Source organism: Antennarius striatus, chromosome 9 (genome assembly GCF_040054535.1).
Source record: "Antennarius striatus isolate MH-2024 chromosome 9, ASM4005453v1, whole genome shotgun sequence".
Taxonomy (NCBI): domain Eukaryota; kingdom Metazoa; phylum Chordata; class Actinopteri; order Lophiiformes; family Antennariidae; genus Antennarius; species Antennarius striatus.
The window spans coordinates 15,806,966-15,826,661 of record NC_090784.1 but is presented as its reverse complement, the minus strand read 5'-3'; the positions used below and the strand labels follow the sequence as shown (position 1 = coordinate 15,826,661).

The 19,696-nt window shown below is 40.5% G+C and overlaps 3 protein-coding genes and 1 non-coding gene across 4 annotated transcripts; 2 read left to right on the top strand and 2 right to left on the bottom strand.

Annotated features, from left to right (window-relative positions):
* Window positions 1-190: 190 nt before the first annotated feature.
* Window positions 191-8,052, bottom strand: fam189b (family with sequence similarity 189 member B). The gene is made up of 14 exons (XM_068324217.1): window positions 7,172-8,052; window positions 7,022-7,078; window positions 6,458-6,565; window positions 6,191-6,307; window positions 5,753-5,860; window positions 5,475-5,635; window positions 5,287-5,386; window positions 5,135-5,207; window positions 4,036-4,324; window positions 3,463-3,818; window positions 3,341-3,376; window positions 2,518-2,693; window positions 2,275-2,418; window positions 191-2,157 (listed from the first exon to the last, which is right to left on the bottom strand). The coding sequence occupies exons 1-14, from the start codon at window positions 7,403-7,405 to the stop codon at window positions 1,903-1,905; spliced, it is 2,214 nt and encodes a 737-aa protein (XP_068180318.1). The 5' UTR covers window positions 7,406-8,052; the 3' UTR covers window positions 191-1,902.
* Window positions 8,053-10,231: 2,179 nt separating this feature from the next.
* Window positions 10,232-14,963, bottom strand: rab13 (RAB13, member RAS oncogene family). Its single transcript, XM_068323346.1, has 8 exons — window positions 14,455-14,963; window positions 13,762-13,822; window positions 13,384-13,444; window positions 13,189-13,266; window positions 12,635-12,724; window positions 12,328-12,393; window positions 12,152-12,202; window positions 10,232-12,034 (listed from the first exon to the last, which is right to left on the bottom strand). The coding sequence occupies exons 1-8, from the start codon at window positions 14,576-14,578 to the stop codon at window positions 11,963-11,965; spliced, it is 603 nt and encodes a 200-aa protein (XP_068179447.1). The 5' UTR covers window positions 14,579-14,963; the 3' UTR covers window positions 10,232-11,962.
* Window positions 14,964-15,877: 914 nt separating this feature from the next.
* On the top strand, window positions 15,878-19,154 carry rps27.2 (ribosomal protein S27, isoform 2). Its single transcript, XM_068323460.1, has 4 exons — window positions 15,878-15,921; window positions 16,411-16,519; window positions 16,963-17,073; window positions 18,087-19,154. The coding sequence occupies exons 1-4, from the start codon at window positions 15,916-15,918 to the stop codon at window positions 18,113-18,115; spliced, it is 255 nt and encodes an 84-aa protein (XP_068179561.1). The 5' UTR covers window positions 15,878-15,915; the 3' UTR covers window positions 18,116-19,154.
* LOC137602186 (small nucleolar RNA SNORA13) lies at window positions 17,464-17,595 on the top strand. Its single transcript, XR_011037137.1, has one exon. It is a non-coding gene; the product is annotated as a small nucleolar RNA SNORA13 (small nucleolar RNA).
* Window positions 19,155-19,696: the final 542 nt, after the last annotated feature.

Below are 19,696 nucleotides of genomic sequence, written 5' to 3'. Positions count from 1 at the left end.
CATTATGACAATTTCTCTGATCATGTACAAAACAAAAAACAAATAAAATAAAATTGGTGATCAAATAAAATGTTATTACATAGTGTGAGAATTTGCTCTTCATATGTATAAAACATAAACATAGATATTTTATTTCATATCTCTTATTTATTTCATACTTTCAAATACACAACTTGCATTGAGGGTTTTGCCACTGCATTAAAATCTGGAATAGGTCATGATTAGTTACATTTATTATTTGTTTTCAAGAATGTGTCCTGTTAAGCCTGCCATACAGGTTTATATATTTCCTTAAATAAATATTGTGTTATGCAAGACAGGAGGTAGAAATACAGCTCAGTGCCTAAATGAGGGAGTGTGTATGGGTGCACATTTTTAAAATCAATTACATACATGTGAGTATCCAAATGTGCCTTTCCACTAAGCAGACCATATCATGACTGCCCCCCCCCCCCCCATGATATTAATACACCTCAAAATCCATTATCCAGAGCTGCCAGAGCCATCACATGTTCACTATCACTGGACTGTTAACAGACTTATTTATTAATCAACTACTCTTCTGTGACAGTGCCTGTGCAAACACAGAGTGAATCACAATCTCATAATAAATTTTTCTGTACATTTATTGCAAGAGACTCACATGATCAGAGTCACAGTGCAATTTATATTTCTTAATCTTACAGGGTAAAGCTAGTTTTTGCCAGTCACAGTTATTTTCAATCATAAAATCAAACTCGAATGCAGAGGCTTGATTAGTGGCACCTGGATGAAGCAATTGCTGGAGCTACTAATATTTGGTCTGATTTTCACTTTCAGCTTCTGCTATCTGTTGAAACAAACACATTACAAATAGCTAGTGTATTAAATCTTGGATGCAAAAGCAAAATAGAACAAGCATTATCAAAACATGCAGATAAAGCCATTCTGGGAACATGTTACTTGTTACACAGATAACCAGGATTGAATGCACAAGGTTCCTGATGTATCTGGGAGGATTTATCAAAATATGCACATTAGCAAAGAAATCATCATTATATCAAGGGGGCCATCCCCTGATAATACATTTCCAAGGCTGAGCATTTCTATGGTGTCTAGTACTGTCAGTGTTCAAAAGGCTGTCTCCCTTTTCTTGTGGCAAACATGGAGGTGTAAAAGTGTGGAGATAGTGGGGATTAGAAAAACAAAAACAAAGAAAAAAAAGCATATCAGTAAAGGGATTAAAATGTGAGAGACTTTGTCCACAACTGCAATGCCATCTGTTATTATTACATTATACTCGGCTAACTATATGTTTGAGATGCATTGGGGGTTTTTTATCAGTGGAAGACGAATAAGGATAATTCCGATCACTTCACCTGAGCGACCCAGTGGGATGAACAGCTATGTAAAAAAGGACCAGAAGCATATTTCAACCCACACTAATGTAAATGACTCAATGTACATATGAGTAAGAGTTTCTTGTAGTATGGATGTTGATTGAGTTCCATTTTCAGTCTTGAGGAACAGATGATTTCAGTTGAGTATTAAGGGAGTGAGAGGAGAATACTGCAGAGAAGATGCTTCTGGTTGGTCCTCTCAGCCGGTCGAGGAATCATTTTATGATTTTATTACAACATGCTGCCCAAAATTAAGCATCTAGTCGCTGTTTAACTGATGCCGAGCAGTGCAATAGTGCAAGCTTGAGGCTGATGTTCAGAGTGATAAAGAGCACCACTGAATAAGGCTGTTTGCACAGTTGGAAACGGAGTTGAAAGGAGGCATAGGAAGGAAAAGTTTCAAAAGTTTAGTACTAGATACATCCATTAACCAGCCTTAATTGATCCAACCCTAGTCGTCCTCACAACCCTGTCAACTCATGTGCCTCCCATTTTCCTCGTCTGTACCTCCCTCCGATTCTCCTCACAGTGCAGACTCAGAGTAGAGAGCTCCTGATGATCCGTGTGGTGGATGGGGTGTCACAAGTCGACGCAGCGAGGCTGAGGATGAGGAGCTCAAATCCCCACAGCTGCGCAGGTGGATTCCCTCCGGCACCTGAGTGTCGTGATGCCTGTTGTGTCGACTGTCACTATGGGAGTGGTGGTGACCACGGCGATGAGTGTGATGGGGGTGATGGTTGGGGTGTCCTCGGCTTGCGCTCCAAGGAGTCAGCAACACCTGAAGATGGTGTTAATGAGCAGAAGTTTAGACAAACAGCAGACTGAATTACTTGCAAAAGAACTATGTTGATGGTGTGAACTGGTGAACAGAGTTGATTAGAATTCACTATCATACTTGCTCCATGGGCAAGTGGCTCATGGCAGTTGCCTCACTTCCACCCCTTTTCTTAGGCCCTGGCCCAATGCTACCAGCATGCTCATAGGGCGATAAATTGCGTTTGGAGCGCTGCAAAAAGCGAGCAACCAGACCTCGCGTCACCTGAAAAAAAGGGGGGGGGGATTATGACAAAGAAACACCAAGTTTTTACTCTGAATTATTTTAGCTCGTATATCTTTTAGCAACATGTCTCATCCATACCTTAAGGTCTCCCAGAGACCGGTGGCAGTCTTTCGGTAAACGTAATGGTGAGGTAGGGGGAGGTTTGGAGGGCACCTGCACCCCAGTGGCTGCTGATTTCATGGTGCTTTTCCTTGGCAGAGCTGTTGCAGGAGGCAAAGCTGTACGCGGCAGAAGACAAGCCTCAGAGGATGGACCTTTGAGAGGAGTCAGAAGAAGAAGAGAGAAGTAACATGAAGCTCAATGAAGAAAATCAGGAGTCCATTTGCACATTTTCTAATTATTTTATTGCCAGATAGAGGCTAAAAGTGATTTCAGGAAAAGCCAAAGCCAACATAACAAAGCAGTCCTCGCTAGAGAACTAGAGATAAAAACACCATGAAAACCCAGAAAAAGAAGTGACTATAATCTGAATCTTTATTTAGAAAAAAAGGAGCCAACACAAGATGGCATGGCATGGTTGTACAAGGAGCAGTTATAGTAACTAACTGCAAACTTTGACTTATGATCCAAAAAACTGATGAACATGCTGACCACTACATCATTTCATTGTTTCATATAAATACACTGTGTGTCCACATAGAGTATGGAACACTATTGAAATTGCATAATATAGTAAACAGTCACTAGGTTCTCCGAAAACAGAATCTGGTTGTGTGTTCAAATGTAATAGGTGATACAATAAATATGTGACAAAAGGTAAGATATCTAATATTTCAAACCTGGTGGTTTATTCTGAGCAGTTAAAGTCTGGTGACCCTTCAGATTTTATGATATGGCCATTAATACCAACCAAGATGTATCACTGAAATCAAAACGTAGAGAGAGGCTGTGGTAGTCTTACCTGTGTCTGTAGATACTTTACTGCCTCCAGAGCCGACTACAGTAGAGGAGATACAGGGACAGTTTGTGAACATACTAGAAATAGCAAAGTAAAATATGCTCTCATTTCCTTGTCAGACTTACCGGTATCAGTTGAAGAGCCGAGGCCTGGCTCACTGTGGGACCTTACTAGAGGTAAAAGCCCTTCGCTGTCCCTCCTTACACCTTCTCCATCCTTCTCACACTTCCCAGGTCTTTGTTGAAGGTACGACGGTTGGCTCGGGAGGGGTGGTCCGCTTCCTGCTCTGCTGCTGTGCTCACTGGTAGCTATTGAGGATGAAGCGGGAGGAGTGGATGAGGCTGGGGCAGTTCCTTGGCGTGAGCAAGTGGAGGCATGAACTCGGAGCTCTGGGATGGAACATTGGTGTTGATGACTGATTATTGCTTCCAGCTGAGAACAGCTATTAGCTAACATGGCCTGGCGACCCAACACTGGAGACCTGCAGGAAGAGAGAGGACAGCACTAAGTGTTAGATTGTGTTAATGGTTCAATTCTGGATTTAAAGCTGTGCATTTAATTAGACTGTATCTCAATAATTCTGCAGTGAGCTGAGGAATAACATTCATTCCTTACTGTATTCACTTCACTGCAGGACACCACAAACTGTAGAGTTAAACTGTCCACTATTAATCGTGTGTGAGTGTGTTTGTCCTCACCTGTATGTGGAGGTCGCTGTGCTGGGTGAAGAGCAAGAATTAGATCGCTCTCCTCTGAGGAAACGCCTGGCTCGAGGTCCTCCTGCTAGAGGACTTTCTGGAGTCTGAGATGGAGGACCACGAAAGCTTATCTGCTCCCCAGGTTCTCCCCCCTCACTTATGGTCCTGTTGCGCCTGCCCCTGTGGTTCCTCAGGCCAACCTCCATCAGACAGGAGTCCTCAGAAGGAGAGGAATCATCAGGGATGTCCACAATGTCCGACATCAACAGAGAACCACTGTCCATGGAGACTATTTTTTTAAAAAGAGCAGGGAGGAGTTTATCTTTTATTTGAATGCATTTTACTGATTTAAGTTGAACTTAATCTTAATATAACTTGTTCATTCTATTTTCATAAAAAATGAATATTTGCTATCATTTCCTGATTTCTGACACTGCACACAAACAAATCTCCACAATTACTGTCAGCAAAATGTTGACATTTTAAAACTTGTAGCTGACGTTAATTTGACGGTACAATTTATTTCACGTTCAAGTCTGTTAAGAGTTTGGTCAGAGACAAAAAACTGCTTGTGATATTCTATTCTATTCTGTTCTTTATCTATCTATTTATTTATTAATTATTGATTTTTATTTTGTACTCAGTCATTTGGTACAAATGAACAGAACAGATGGCAATCTTTATTTTCAATCATTGACCTGTATAAGCTGATAGACTGTAGATAACCACCAGCTATACATATGTTTCTGCAGATTCCTCATTTAATACAGTATGTATTCCTTTTAACTATGAGTACTCTTCATAACACTATTTTTTGATTATATAGAGATTTTGTGTTGTTATAGTTATAAACTGTATATGCACACATACCTTTCCCCCTTTCTTTTTATGCACATAATAGTTCTATTTTTATCTATTTTTTGACTTTGTGCATGTTCTTCGCTGCTTGTTGTGTTTCTAAAATCTGTTAAAGTGTGACACGTGTGACATTGACATCACCTTCACACATTCCCATTCCATGTAAGAGTTCAGTTATTTGACCAGTAAACCTGATTTTGATTCTGTAGAGGACCTGTGACAATGGGTAATGGTTTCTCACCCTCCCCACTGAAGGCCGTAGAAGTTCCCCTCTCTGCAGACAGCTCAGTGGCATGGGGGTCATACACTGTCGCCTTGACCATCAAAATTGACAAATTTAGCATAGACAGTGGGGAAAACACACAAAGTCTTCAATCATAAACACACGCTCACCTGGCTTGCAGCTCTCTGTCCAATCACAGCTTCATAAGGTGGGGGGCAGTCAGTGGGGTAGAGAGGAACAGGGCTCTCCATTGAGCCATTGTAAGTGATGCTGTGTGTTAATTAAAAAAAGCACATGATATATACGAGAATAACAGAATAACCAGTTTATAAAATGCTCATATAAGCTTGTGTGGTACCTTTGAGCATCTGTTTCGGAGCTACACGTGTATTCAGGAGGATAGTAGGGGGGCGGAGGGATGGGTGGGACAAACTCTTCAAAGTCCATAATGTTGGTGAGGAAAGCATCCTGAGGAGTAGTGCATTCTGGGTTGACTGAGCGAGAGCGATGTGGAGCCAGCTGGGCGGGTACAACATATAAACATCATAAGTGGAAGTTTTGGTTCAAGTCTGTTTTTCAAATGTAAATTCAAACCCGAATTTACTGATTTTGTATGTGTGCTGTGTCGTCTCTTACCAGGTGTACAAGGTCCAGAGAGAATATGTGGATGCTGCAGGTCACAGTGGACAGAGTGCAGATGATGGTGGACAGAATGCTGAGACCACATGCACTGAATAAAAGGTCCTGCAGAGAAAAACATTCAGAAAAGCTGACATCAACATTTTAGCCTGAGGAATGATTTACATCTGAAGAATAACTTCATAATTTTTTGACTGTTTAAAAATAGTCGATTTGTCTAACTTAGACTGCTGTAGTCCCACACATGCATTTGATAAATACCTGTCCCCATCACTTAGATTGAAGGCTGTTCAAGGATATGTTAATGATCAATATAGGAAAAATAAATGCAAGCAAAAAAGATCACATTTTCATGAGATGTAAATTTTCATCAAAAATGTAAATTTGACCTATTAGATAATAAAATGACTCCAGTAGAAAGACATCCCCACCCACCTTCAGCTGATGTCTGACTGAGTGGCAGTCAGCATTCAGGTGGAGGACCAGGGTCTCCTCCTCTCTGATGGAGCAGGATTGAGTAGGTGCACAACACACACAGAGACCGTTCTCCACCTACATACATTCCAAAACACGGTGGATTGGCACGAACATTGAGACATACACAAACAGATTCACAGTTATTCCTGGCTCATAACCACACATCTGGTTACAAGGGCATTTAAACATGAGGCAAAAGATAACAACTTGCAGAATGCTGTGTACCTGGCAGGTGAGCATAGACTTGACCATCTGTGCTTTCTGACACGACAGCATGGAGCCGGCCAGACTGAGGATCACACACACTGCAGAAAGCAGCATGAACAGCGATACCTGTGGAGGGGCACAGAGTCAGATTTGATTCAGAGCAGGATGTGAAAACTGCCGAAAATCCATGACAGATAATGTCACCGATAATCACAATTATGTAAATATGCTGCACCCACATTACAACTCTGACACTGTTATTTCCAAATTAAAGAAACAACAATGGTTCTATCCAACATGGTTGACTCCTGAGCAAACTTCTCCTTGTGATGAAGATCATGTGATATAATCAAAAGTTCCAGTGCAGCTACTAGAGGAACTTAACAGTTTCTACTTTGTTTTCCCATTGGTTTATATGAGATTTAGATGTGCCTTTACCTGGACTGACTAAGCAGTGCCTCTGAGGTTTTTGGGGCACCTACTGTATGTGTTTGATAGACAGACGTCAGGCCTGCTGTGATACAACCTCCTTGGCATACAACAAATCTGAGTATGTCTTTCATTAAATGGAAATATACATACCACTAGAGTCAGAGGTCTCCTCCATGAGATTATTCCAACTATTCCTGATGCCACCACCTACAAACCGACACCACATGCAGCATTAGAAAAAACACCTTTAGGGATGTCTGTTGTTAAATACAATATGCTTTCAGTCATATTTACACTTACAAAGAAGCCAGCCCATAATGGACAGGACTGCCTGACACGAGCTGAAGAGGTGAAGGCCATGCTGGTGAAAGAGAAAGCCAGGACCATGGCCCCTAGACCCAGGTGGCACAGCCCCAGGTAGAGGAGAAGCCGTGCCCCACCGGGCCCCCGGCCGGACATGCCCCTGTGGCTGTCTGACCAGCCTCGAGATCCCAAGGCCGAAGCCACGCTGCTGGAATCTGACGGTGAAGGCATGTTGTAATGGTGGAAGAGATCTCACACTTACTCTGGGTTCATAAAGCACAGCTCAATCGTGCGAGGGCAGAAGATGGAGAGACATATATGCTGGCTTTGGAGCTCAGTGCTGTCACAGTTATGCAAGCTCTCCATTGGCTGATGCCCCAGGTCTCACGCAATGCCCCATAATATGAACAATAGTCCTGGTAGTCCAAGAACTTTGTCAGCAGAAATCTGAGTATTGGGCAGCTTCTACACGCTTGCAGCAGCCATACTCACCTTATTTGACATTTCAGCCAAGAAACTGAGATCGCTTCAGTTTAGAAAGTGTCTGGTCCACACCAAGCAGCACAGGCCAGCCTATGGAATACAGGTTATATTTCCCTGCTCAATCCGTATGTCATTAAATCCTAATCACAATTTGGGCTAGTCTTGAGCAATCTGCACATCGTTGCACTTTATGCTGTTTCCTCCGCTCCATCTTCAGCCTTTCATTCTCCCTCCTCTCCCCAGTGGCATTGCGGTAACTGGAGACCCGAGCAGGCCGCAAATATTAAAGCATCCCAAAGAGAGCGGCTGATCGTTGTTCCCCAAAAAAGACGGCATGAGCTGGGCAGTCCGCGCGTCCCGTCAGGGCGATCCACATCTGAAGCGTGCGCGCCGCGCTCCCCACGACCTTAAATCCTCATCACGGGTTTGTGATGAAAAACCATCTGTCCACACGGGAAGTGGGATTTTAATTGTCTCGATATGAACAGGATATAAATGTCGCCCGTCGATATATATTTACATGAATTTTTTTTTTTTAATTTTATGAATAATGTCGCAGGCTGGAATAAAATCTTCCTACTGGTTTCGGTATTTCTGATATGTCCACATTGGTCCACCCCCAGCACCTTCAGCCCCCTCCTGTTCCACTTCCACCACCTCTTTCCTCCCTGCAGTCACGCGGGTATCCCGAACAGCCCGTGTGTGTGTGTGTGTGTGTGTGTGTGTGTGTGTGTGTGTGTGTGTGTGTGTGTGTGTGTGTGTGTGTGTGTGTGTGTGTGTGTGTGTGTGTGTGTGTGTGTGTGTGTGTGTGTGTGTGTGTGTGTGTGTGTGTGTCCGGGACAGTTACCTCACTGCCTCCCACCAAGCATCACATGACCGTCAGACTACAGATGATATTTTACCTACATCCCGGATAATATTTTAAAATCCATCCATCCGAGCGGATCTTCCTCTGACTCGCCCCTCCCTCTGCTGCTCTCGACCTCTTCCCTCTCTTCTTCGGTTCAGCTCCTGCGCTAACAGAAGAGTGTTTGCAAATCCAAACCCTCCTGCGTGATGACAAGGCACGTAGCGAAACGTGCAGTCGACCCAAAGATGCGGCAGAGCGCACGCAAACTATCATGGTGCTGATGCTGGGAAAGAGGGGCGGTTGCCTAGCGACAGGTTTCAGCTCCTGCTGTAGTGCAAAGAGGGAAAACAACTTATTCCTTTATGTACTGGCTGCTGAAATGGATGGGCAGGAGATAAAAAGAGGAAGAAGGGGGCCTGAGTAGTGAGAGTGCCCCATCCGTGCCTGGTCTAATTTGAGTCGATGTATAAACCAGCACAGCCTGTCAATAAACACATTTCCTGTCAGCACAGCCTGGCAGTGCAAGTCTTCAGCTCTGCATTTGTAAGATCTTCTTGTTCACGATGCCCCACCACTGCATAGAGTCTCCAAAATGTCCCAAAACTGTTCTCAGGCAGCTGAGGGTTGTCCACTGCTTCCCGCATAGGTGTACTTGCAAGACGTTCTATCAATCAATCAATCAATCAATCAATCAATCAGTCAGTCAGTCAGTCAGTCAGTCAGTCCGCCGTTCTTCCATCCATCCAGGTGTGGAGTTTTACATGATGTCTCTGTGTACTGTATACTGTAACGTTGAATATGAGTTACGTGAAATCCAACAGAATATTAATGAAGTTGTTTTCTAGCTATCCATCTGTCTGTCTGTCTGTCTGTCTGTCTGTCTGTCTGTCTGTCTGTCTGTCTGTCTGTCTGTCGACCGACCGACCGACCTACCTACCTACCTACCTACCTACCTACCTATCTATCTATTATCTATCTATCTATCTATCTATCTATCTATCTATCTATCTATCTATCTATCTATCTATCTATCTATCTATCTATCTATCTATCTATCTATCTATCTATCTATCTATCTATCTATCTATCTATCTAGCAATCTTTCCATCTACTAGATTTTAATTTTTTTATGGTTCGTGGGACAATTCATTAGATTTTGGTGGTGATTTTTCGGTTGTGAATCATCATTTAGATCCAGATTTTTTTCATTAAGGAAACATTATTTTTTGATTTCTTACAGGACAGATGCTTGTAAGCTTTAATAAAAAACCTTACAAAAAATGATATCACCACAAGATCACGTATGCATCAAAATATGATCTTGATCCGAATCCAGTGATGTTTCAGATGTGACGATCTTCAAATTTAGAAGGTTTATAAAAAAGTTGTTGCTATATATCCATGTAATATCAAATTGCACGTGAAACTGCATTGATTTACTAAAATTTAAGGCTCATTGAGTCACTGAGCCAGATCCTGAAGAAAATGGCAGTTAGAAAAACGTTGTTTTTTTTAGTAAATACCAAACTAATAATAAAATAGCATGATTAAAAATTCTATTGTTAGCTTTTCATGGTAGTGATATTATGAGGGCCCAGTTTTCATTGTTCTCTGTCTCTTCTTATACATGCACTATGAGGAAACAGAACTGCCTCAGTGACAATTGCACTCTGAATTCTGTCTAGTTGTCCAGTGCCAACACACTGATTAAAACTATGACACACTCAGACTCACACATTTATTCAGCAAGCAGCTGTTGTGTAAACTACATACAACTTCTTGTGGTGGGTCTGAAAAGACAAAGAATGTAGATAAAGAGCAGATACAGGAAACAGTTTCATGTTTGATGATCTAAAATTGGATGGACAAGGAGACATTCATATCAGATGTAGCTAATGTATGATAGTGTTCAGTAAGACATTTATCAGGCACTTCAGATAAAAGCCAAGACCCACTTAATCAATTCAAAGAGAACGGCATGTGGGTGCTCCTGCTTCCCTCACATCCTGTCCACTCTCTTGCATTATCCATTTTTCTTTATTGTCTTTCCTCATATTTTTTTATTGCACTTGTCTCTGTTCTTATTCTCATGAACAAAGAGTGTTCATCCCCAGTGTGTGTTTCATATTTAAGTACATACCACCAACAACCACAATTTATTAAAACCATTATTGTGAAGATCATGATTCAAACTTCTCATTGGATGTAACAAGATGTCCTGGCTTGTAATGGCAGCTGCTACTTTAGACTCAGTTGAATGCATTGAAATACTGAACATCATTTGTGCATTTTACTCGTTTTCTTAGGATAAGTGTAACATAAACACAGCTATAAATTCAGCCAAAGTTTAAAGCTTAATAGTCAGTCTATGACATCTCTGCAATATATTTTATTTGCCTCTACAATACGGGGAAACAAAAGGTGTTTTTGTGCATTACTTTAAGCAAGGGATGCCAAATTGTTAAACTGTGAGCTCACAGAGGTAAATCTTAACCCTAATGTTTGTCAAGCTCGGAGCTCCTTGAACTCAGGAGTAAAAAAGCCAAACGTGAGTGAAAAACTAGGACCAGAAGCCTACTAGGGCTTATAAAGTGTACACACAAGGCATGATTCTATTAAGCTAAGATGTTTTTACAGCTTACTTGTTCAAGTAAAAACAACCAAAAAAAAAGAAAAAGGGAAATCCACCAACAAAAATAAGACTTTTAAAGGTCCAGTGTGTAGGATTTAGTGGCCTCTAGCGGTGTTACAGTCAGACACAAGTCTGAAACCAGAGAAGAAGACAAACACACACACACACACACACACACACACACACACACACACACACACACACACACACACACACACACACACACACACACACACACACACACACACACACACACACACATGCGTGCAACTAAATGCCCATAAAGCCACTGTCTGGTTTGTCCTGTCTGAGCTACAGTACTGATACAAGGTGTTGCCATTATAGATTTTAGAAAATCCTCATTCTGGATGAGTCACAACAGTTCTTCAGATTATACACTCATGAAAACACAATTGGAAAGATCACATTAAATTTTTGTTCTCACACTCCCTTAAATTCTAAACTCTGGACCTTTAAGACATCAATCAGTGACTGTTTGTGGGGATGATAATGGGGTGATCAGCAAAAGAAATGAAGAGAAGTATTTCCTACCATATGAGCTGCTTGATAAAATACTCTGTAATGTAATCAGTTACATTGTGGTCACTACGACATTTTTCATGACCATCATCACAGAAGATGCAGTAGAAGGTGTGTTCCAGGCACGTACAAGTACGGAATGGTACCAAAGATACAAACACTTAGAAAAGGAATGCCAGTAGTTTAGGTATAAAAACATACTTTTAGCACCTCTATGTGATTGACAATTGAGCCCATCAGATAGAGGTAGAGAACCAGTCGTACTGAATTTCCAAGTTCATATCTAAAGAAGAGCGCATTTGGATGATTTCTTCTCTGCACTGCTGGTGATTTTCACCTCTCGACCTGCGGGACCCTGTTGACCGAGGTTAAAAAAAAAAGGAAAAGGAAATATCAGACAAAACTTAGTCTTTTATTTGGAATATGTTCTTCAGTTTGTTATTATTTGGTATGAAAATCTTTTCTGACTTACTGATTTCTTGCCCGATTTGTGTAATATGTCAAGTGCCAAAGACAGAAATGACTAGGAGGTAAAAAGGAATGACAAAGAAACGACACACACAAAAGTCAGGACATTCACAGCACCTAAGCCAACTAAAAGTTAATGAGGCATTTAGATGATTTTGTGTAAATCAGAGTTCAGCTCACCTCTTCCACATTGATGCTGGACTTTGCACTGGTCTCAAAGAACCTGATGCCATGATCTTTAGCCAGCTGTCAACAACAGATAGGTCTGATTACAGCAGGTCAGGATATGGGTAATAATTACTTCCTGCTTCTTATCTTAGGTAAATGCAAAGCACATAATCAAAGATGTGAAAGACACGCTTAATCCTTCATCAAACAACCACGCCCTCTAATGTTTAAGAATCCCTTTCCATTGTGTTTGACTGTGACAGCATGATCTAAAGTGTGTTTAATATTTTTGTCAATGTAGTACGAAAATTTTGCTCACCTTTTCCCCTGTCTCCTTGGAAACTTTGCGCTTTGCTTCAATGTCACACTTATTACCTAGTAACAGTCGACTGACCCCAGCTGATGCATTCTGGGGAAGAGGGAATGCAGTTGATTAATTGATTAAGGACAATCAGTTCTTGTTGAGAATATTTGCTTTTGCAGTCCCAAAAAGTAAAATAGAGGTTTGATCTAAATCCACTTAGTTAGAATTAATCTCATTGTATCAGAGATTAAAAAAAATATTAATAATAAATAAGTAATGATGAATAATAATGAATGAATACATTCAAAAATTGTTGAAAGAGAGAAAACTGAAGAATTAATTATGTAATTCTGGGGAATTCACATATTTTTATGACAACTTAAAAACTATTGTAGTCATTGAAAAATTGATTTTTGTGTGATTTTGCTGAGCTGACCCTTTAAAAATAACTTGTGCTATTATTTTATTTTAGTCAATAAAGACTCTGTATTATTCTTTCTACCACGTATTCAGATTACTAAATGCTATATCCGAATCTTTTATGCTTATCTGAGTGAAGACAATCTCACTTCTTTGATGCTCTTCATCCAGTTCTGAATATTTTCGAAGGACTTCTCGTCTGTGATGTCGTACACCAGGATGATGCCCTGGCACAGAGAGGAGAGACCGAATAAAAGGGAAGACATGAGAATTAATTGAAAGGTACGGAGTGAGCACAAGCGTGCAATGATGTCAGCCTGATTATCCAGTCTGCTTGTCCTCACCATGGCTCCTCGGTAGTAGGCTGTCGTAATGGTCTTGAACCTTTCCTGTCCTGCTGTGTCCCTGCATAAAACACACACATAGCGATGCATGCATATCAGGCAAGAACATAAAGACACAACTGCCGTCAAAAGAAATAACGCTTTAAATAACACGTTTATGCAGTTAAAACAAACTGGATTTAAGTTGTTACAACATTCTTACTCATAAAACGAGTCTCTGACAGCACACTGTCATCAAACATGAGGAATTTTTATCTATGTTTCAGGAAAAAAATTTGCCAGAATAGCAAAACACATAGCATAGATCAGCATTATCTGCTTCTATGAAACCGTTAAGAGTGGAATTTCCCACATAAATCAGCAACTGTCTACTCTTACCAGACTTGTAGTTTCACTTTCTTTCCATCCACATCAATTGTTTTCACTTTAAAGTCGATGCCTGAGAGTTCACAAGGGGACAAGAACAAGCAGAGAGGAGACACAAAGGCTGACAATGAGTTAACCACATAAAGATGTGAACTAAATTCACATCCACCCACATTGCAGTCTATAAAGGTCAGTCTCATTAGGGTGTGGACGGATTCAAAGTTATTCCCAATGAAGTTTTGACCCCTCAGTGTGAATCCAGACACAAATAAAGGAAAGATTCAAAGCCCTGCAGACAAGACACACTTTGTCAGGTTTTTTTTTCTCCCCCTGCTGGATGGACTGACAGACAACAACCAGGCAGAGGCAGAGGAGAGGGGGTGGGTGGGGTGTCCTGCTGGCAAAAAACTGTGCCTGCTGCAAAGCCAACCATTCTGCTGAGAATGTAGAGATGGTGAAAAGATAGGAATTAGAGTGGGTGGACCTTCTGAGGGAAGTATGAGATTTTACAGAGAGATGGGGTAGAAGGCAGGAAGAGAAAAAAGATTAGAGTCAGAATGAGAAACATAAATGTGCCCACATTGACTAGTTCGGGCATGAAGAGGAACCAGTTTGTAGACAACTGAATGCCAGCATTTAACAAGTATTGATCTTCCTCGTCCGTTTCACACAAGTGCAGACGTAGGTTAGACGGAAATAACGTACCGATGGTAGAAATGTATGTGGAGTTGAAATTGTCCTCAGCAAAACGTATGATCAGACACGTTTTGCCAACTCCGCTGTCCCCAATGAGTAACAATTTGAAAAGGAAATCATACTTTTTCGCCATCGCTGTAGCTGTTCTTCAAAAATAAAGTGGAACTTAAAGGGGTTAGAGATGGGTCGTCCCTTATCCAGAATAAGTTTTGTTATTGGATTCACTCTAAAAATATTGTGTCCTCTTTTCTTTTTTCTTTTGCCTTGTCACCGGTAAATTCCGATCCCCTCAGCGCCTCTATGCTCCCGTTGGACTGAGTTGAATAAAGAAATCCTCTCCATCCAAAGTCCGCTAAACTATTTCCTGTGGATCAGTCTTCATCGCCCAATCCAGAATATATTAATTTAGCATTTCTTCGAAAGTTTAAATATCTCCGTTTACGAATGTACCGGGTGACTACGTGTTTTTCTGCTTCCTAAAAAAAACTTCAGCCACTGGCCTCGATCCCAGAACCGCTGAAAAGCGTAGCTACGTATGAGGGGGTGTTTCGTGGGAGGCCCAGAGGAGCAGGCAGCCTCCACGGACACTAGATGGCGCTGTTACCCCATGTTTGTAGATTGGCGGCGTTCTTTCAGGCAAAATTGATTAATGTACATTCCGCTTCAGAGCGGTGATGTATTGCGATTGTCAGTGTGCGTGTGTTCGTCCATTCGTTCGTTTGTTAGTTCACCAAATATATTCGCAACCATTGCAGATAGAAAGATGAAACGACAAACACATTACTCGGGCGGCAAAGAGGATGAAAATGAGATGATGACCTTGACCTTGAGAAAAGTAGGTCACAGTCAAATTTAAACTTTCGTACACTCAGGAACCGGATAGGATAGAAAGTCGAGGGAGAAGGCCAGTGTAAGACCATAAATCAAAGCCACTGCTTTGATCTACCTATGCACTAGACTTGATCTATGGTCTTACTTACTCCATATGCGCTAGTCCATGCACTGGTCAGATACTACTTTCTGGGTACCCTGACCTGCCCTGAAAGTAGATCAGGGTAAGGTAAGTCGCAAGATGTTGCAGTCTCTGACTGCCTTGTTCAGTATTCAGTTTAACTGTATTTAAATTTATATCGTTGTTATTATTTATCTGTGGCCAATTATCTGTGGCCTAAGACTGTTTCCTACCTCAAATATCATTGATATCTTTACTGACAAACACAGTGTCAGTGTCAAACAAGAAAATGGGTGACTACAGCTGCAACAACCTTTGTTTATTGGAGGTTATAAAATAAACAGGAACATTCAAAGGTCACTGTCTGGAAATTTATAACCAAGATTATAAATCACGTATAACCACAATTACTTATTATATCTCTTGTCCTTTCCGGGTCTTGACACGTGGGCGGTTGACTTCCGCTACGTCATCGGGTACTGGACGTGTATTTCCGGTGAGCGTGCAGACGAGCAGACATGCCTGTAAGTGACGCTACGTTTATTATTTTTCCCCTAACAGTCGTTTAAAGTGTTTTGGTCGTGGTGTGTACGACTACTTAAAGTTGTCTTTTAGATTTAACAGAAGTTTTGCGGGTTTTATTTTGTGCCGTAGGTTTTATTTAAGATACGAAATGAAATACAGTATGGCGAAACACGTGCGCTTCAAAGCAGTACACGCTGGTCTTTTGTAACCGACAGTCACATGTTGATGTTTGTTGAGGGTATAAACTAGTTATATTAGAAATACTCGATTAAGATTTCTCTAAACAATAATTCGTGTGTTTCTTCTAAGCTATTTTATTTTCGCATCTGCATGCATATGTCGAACTTTGTTTATTTTTATCACTGTACAAACCGGATACTCGTAACGTGGTTTTACAGGCTGCAAGATAAATAATATCAAGGCCGTCTTTACAATTTCGAATGAATGCGGGTGTGATTGGGAATAATTCGATTGACTTGTCATTTCAGCTCGCAAGGGATTTGTTACACCCAAGCCCAGAGGAGGAAAGGAAGAGACACAAGAAAAAAAGACTTGTTCAGTGTCCTAATTCATATTTTATGGATGTCAAATGTCCAGGTACATTCATTTACACAGCATTTTGATCAAATTACTATTTCAGGATACTTGACAAAACAAAATAAGTACATGTAAGCCGTGCAGGAATAGATTTTATAAGATTACCCCCCTGCTGTGTATAATATGTACTGCACTGAAGTACAGTAACTGCATTTTTTTCAGGATTTTATGATTCTGACAACTTATGTAACATTTACATGATACTTGAATTTCAATGTTTGCCTTTATGTGTTGCCCTTTCATAATGTCCTTTGTGATCAGGGTGTCAAATAAGGCATACAGTGACACTTGTGACTGTCTGTTCAGTGAGTTTCAAGTGACTCATTAATACAAACAGCCACACGGACACACCGGTATCAAAGATTACATGAGAATATTCAGTTATCATGCAGCCCTCAGTAAACTTTATATGGTTGAATGATATGTGTGTGTTTGGTTTGCAGGTTGCTATAAAATCACCACAGTATTCAGTCACGCCCAGACTGTAGTGCTGTGTGTTGGCTGTTCGACTGTCCTCTGTCAGCCTACTGGAGGGAAAGCTCGTCTTACAGAAGGTACAAGAACACACTTGAAATGTGCACACTAAGTGTCACCTATCAATGTAAAATCCTTTGAAATAAAAATAGATTCATAGTGTGTGTTTTTAACATTTGCGTTTCTGTCATCTCTTACAGTGTAATTACCACATGCACCTTAATTCTAATTTTTCAGCCATTCCTTGTAGAGTGGTGTTCCAACGCTTTTGTTCATGTACATTACAGGTCAAACTGGCCGTGACAATCAGCTACAGCGTGAAATAATTAAAACCTTGATTCCATATTCGATCCAGTCGATGGTCATCAGATTGTCCACTACTGCTGAGAAACCTGTTCCCTGCTGCATATTTTTTTGTTGGTCATGTTAGTAGGCGTTGCTGTAGTAGCTGCCTCTGACTGCTTGATGTCTGCCTTTGTGTTGCCCTTTCATTGTGTTCTTCATGAACGGGGTGTCATCCAAGGCGTACAGTGACTCCTGTAGCTGTGACCGAAATTCATCATCTTTGATCGATTTCTTCACTGTCAGCTGCATGCACAATTTTTTTTTTTTTTCATTTAGACGTGTTTGTGTTAATCTCATACTTAAGGTTTTATCATTATAATAAATGTTGAATCAGAACAATTTGATCAACAATCAAGAACACATAGAAGCACAGATAATATAGTGTATGCAGGATTTTAGTGAATTGGCAGAGTGTAACATTTTCACTGACATCCACTTTGTCCTGGGCTCAGCTGCTGTGGTAACCATGGGATCATCAAGAGGTTAGATAAGGCCACAGTAAAAACAATGATTCAGAGGTGGAAAAAACTGATAGCTGATTGGTTTGCTGATATCACCCAACCCACCACTGCATTTTAAAAAAACTGAAAGGTGCAATTAGATTTTTAATTTAATTACAAACTTGGTCACTGACTAAATTAAAAATGAAAAAAAAACAAACATGTTCTATAATAGTTCATGTTGCCCACCTGTATTTCAAGTTACATACCTATAACACACTAATCACCTTTTCACCTGTTTTTTGTAGGATGCTCATTCAGGAGGAAACAGCACTAGTTTGACCAGACTTGGAAAGAGTTGCGAGTGAAAAGAGTTTTATGGATATCAAGTGACACTGCTGTGGAGTTGATGCAGCAGTGGGATGGAGAGACACTACAGATCGTGTGATTTAAGAAGTCTGTCTACAGAACAACAGCAGAGAACTGCTGTTCCTGGGGCCCCCAAATGCCACGTAATATTCTTAATTCCTTCTTAATAAAATGAGGCTACTTCTCATCCAGTCATTCTTATTATCTTTCACAGGGTCTTAAATTAATTTGTGTGGTAAAAGGCACACATCTATTCAGGACCTGTGACAATTTGCTGATAAAGATCTGAGCATCTGATGACTTAATGTGTAGATATGTGGCCTCAGCAGGTTTAGCTGTGAGTTGCATTTGTTTGCATTACGCCCTCAATGATTAAGAACAGATTTCTACAAAAAACCTTGTAGATATTCCAGCAACTGGTAAACACTAAAGATGTACAAAAATGACTTGAAAGACCTTGACCAGTTGTACTAATGAAAAAACTGTCTTGACGTTACAAATTTACTTAATGTAAAAGCTTTGTGCATAATTAATGTTGAGGGAAATCAGGATATTGAACATGTTGTATAAGCTAAATACATATTGATCTCCCAGTGATTCCCATGATGTGGGGGTGGAGTTGTATCTCAGTCTGAAGGAGGGTTGATTTGGGAAACGTGATCATTCATCCTGCTTCTGTTTCATGTTTGGAAAAACACATTGTGACAGAAAACGACCGTGAACTCTTACATGATTGTGCATGTATCTTCCTCTGGACATGAATGTGGGATGAATTGTGATGCTGGATAAATATCACAGTGGAGGAAAGGTTTAAGGCAGATGATTTAATCAGAGACAATCATTTGTTTAGCTTATCACAGCTTATATTAAGGCCAGAGGGCACTCAGGCCATTTAAACAACCTATATGTGAATGCATTGAATTGTGCACTGATGAAAGAAAGGAGTTCATGATTATTTGTGCTATGCGTGTGTGTTGGATACAAATAAAATTTATGGTAAATGGGGAGATGTGCGTGTGTTGTGGTTATTAAATCATGAAAACTGGTAGAATTTTTCATATTTGTTATATTTTTCAGTATATTCTCAGTAGTACTTAATTTTCTTAATAGTTCCTAATTTTCAGCACTTCAAGTGCTTGTAAGTGCTAATTTAATAATATGGCTGAAATATGCTGATTGTTTTAAACTATTAAAAATCCCCAAAAGACTTGTTCATTGCTGATGAAGTTGGATACTAACAGTAAAAACTTCAAATTTAGTTGCATCTGGGCTCACTGCAATTAGCTTTCTCTCTAAAGACTAAAATATTCTTGTACTGCACCAGAGGATTTTACGATGTTCCTCTCTTAAAAATAGCCGATTATATCTCAATGTCATACCATTAGAGATTCAACTGTTTCCTACAGCACAACTTTTCTTAAATTCCCAGTCGTCCCAATGTATATTAGAATTGTTTGATTCTTTTTTTTGCTTCTTTTTTTTTTTAGTGGTTACTTCACCATTTTACACGGCAGGGGGGGCGGCAGTGGCTCAGTGGTAAAGCGGGCGG

Bases quoted from the DNA above. Each gene is read 5' to 3' on its own strand.
- fam189b (XM_068324217.1), bottom strand. From the start codon at position 7,405: ATGCCTTCACCGTCAGATTCCAGCAGCGTGGCTTCGGCCTTGGGATCT. The intron at 7,079-7,171 runs GTAAGTGTAAAT...GTCGGTTTGTAG, and splicing joins CATTATGGGCTGGCTTCTTT to GTGGTGGCATCAGGAATAGT. The intron at 5,208-5,286 runs GTGAGCGTGTGT...TTGATGGTCAAG, and splicing joins GACAGAGAGCTGCAAGCCAG to GCGACAGTGTATGACCCCCA.
- rab13 (XM_068323346.1), bottom strand. From the start codon at position 14,578: ATGGCGAAAAAGTATGATTTCCTTTTCAAATTGTTACTCATTGGGGAC. The intron at 13,267-13,383 runs GTGAGGACAAGC...TCTCTGTGCCAG, and splicing joins CCTACTACCGAGGAGCCATG to GGCATCATCCTGGTGTACGA. The intron at 12,035-12,151 runs GTAAGTCAGAAA...CTCGGTCAACAG, and splicing joins ACAAATCGGGCAAGAAATCA to GGTCCCGCAGGTCGAGAGGT.
- rps27.2 (XM_068323460.1), top strand. The intron at 16,520-16,962 runs GTACATTCATTT...TTTGGTTTGCAG, and splicing joins TATGGATGTCAAATGTCCAG to GTTGCTATAAAATCACCACA. The intron at 17,074-18,086 runs GTACAAGAACAC...TGTTTTTTGTAG, and splicing joins GAAAGCTCGTCTTACAGAAG to GATGCTCATTCAGGAGGAAA.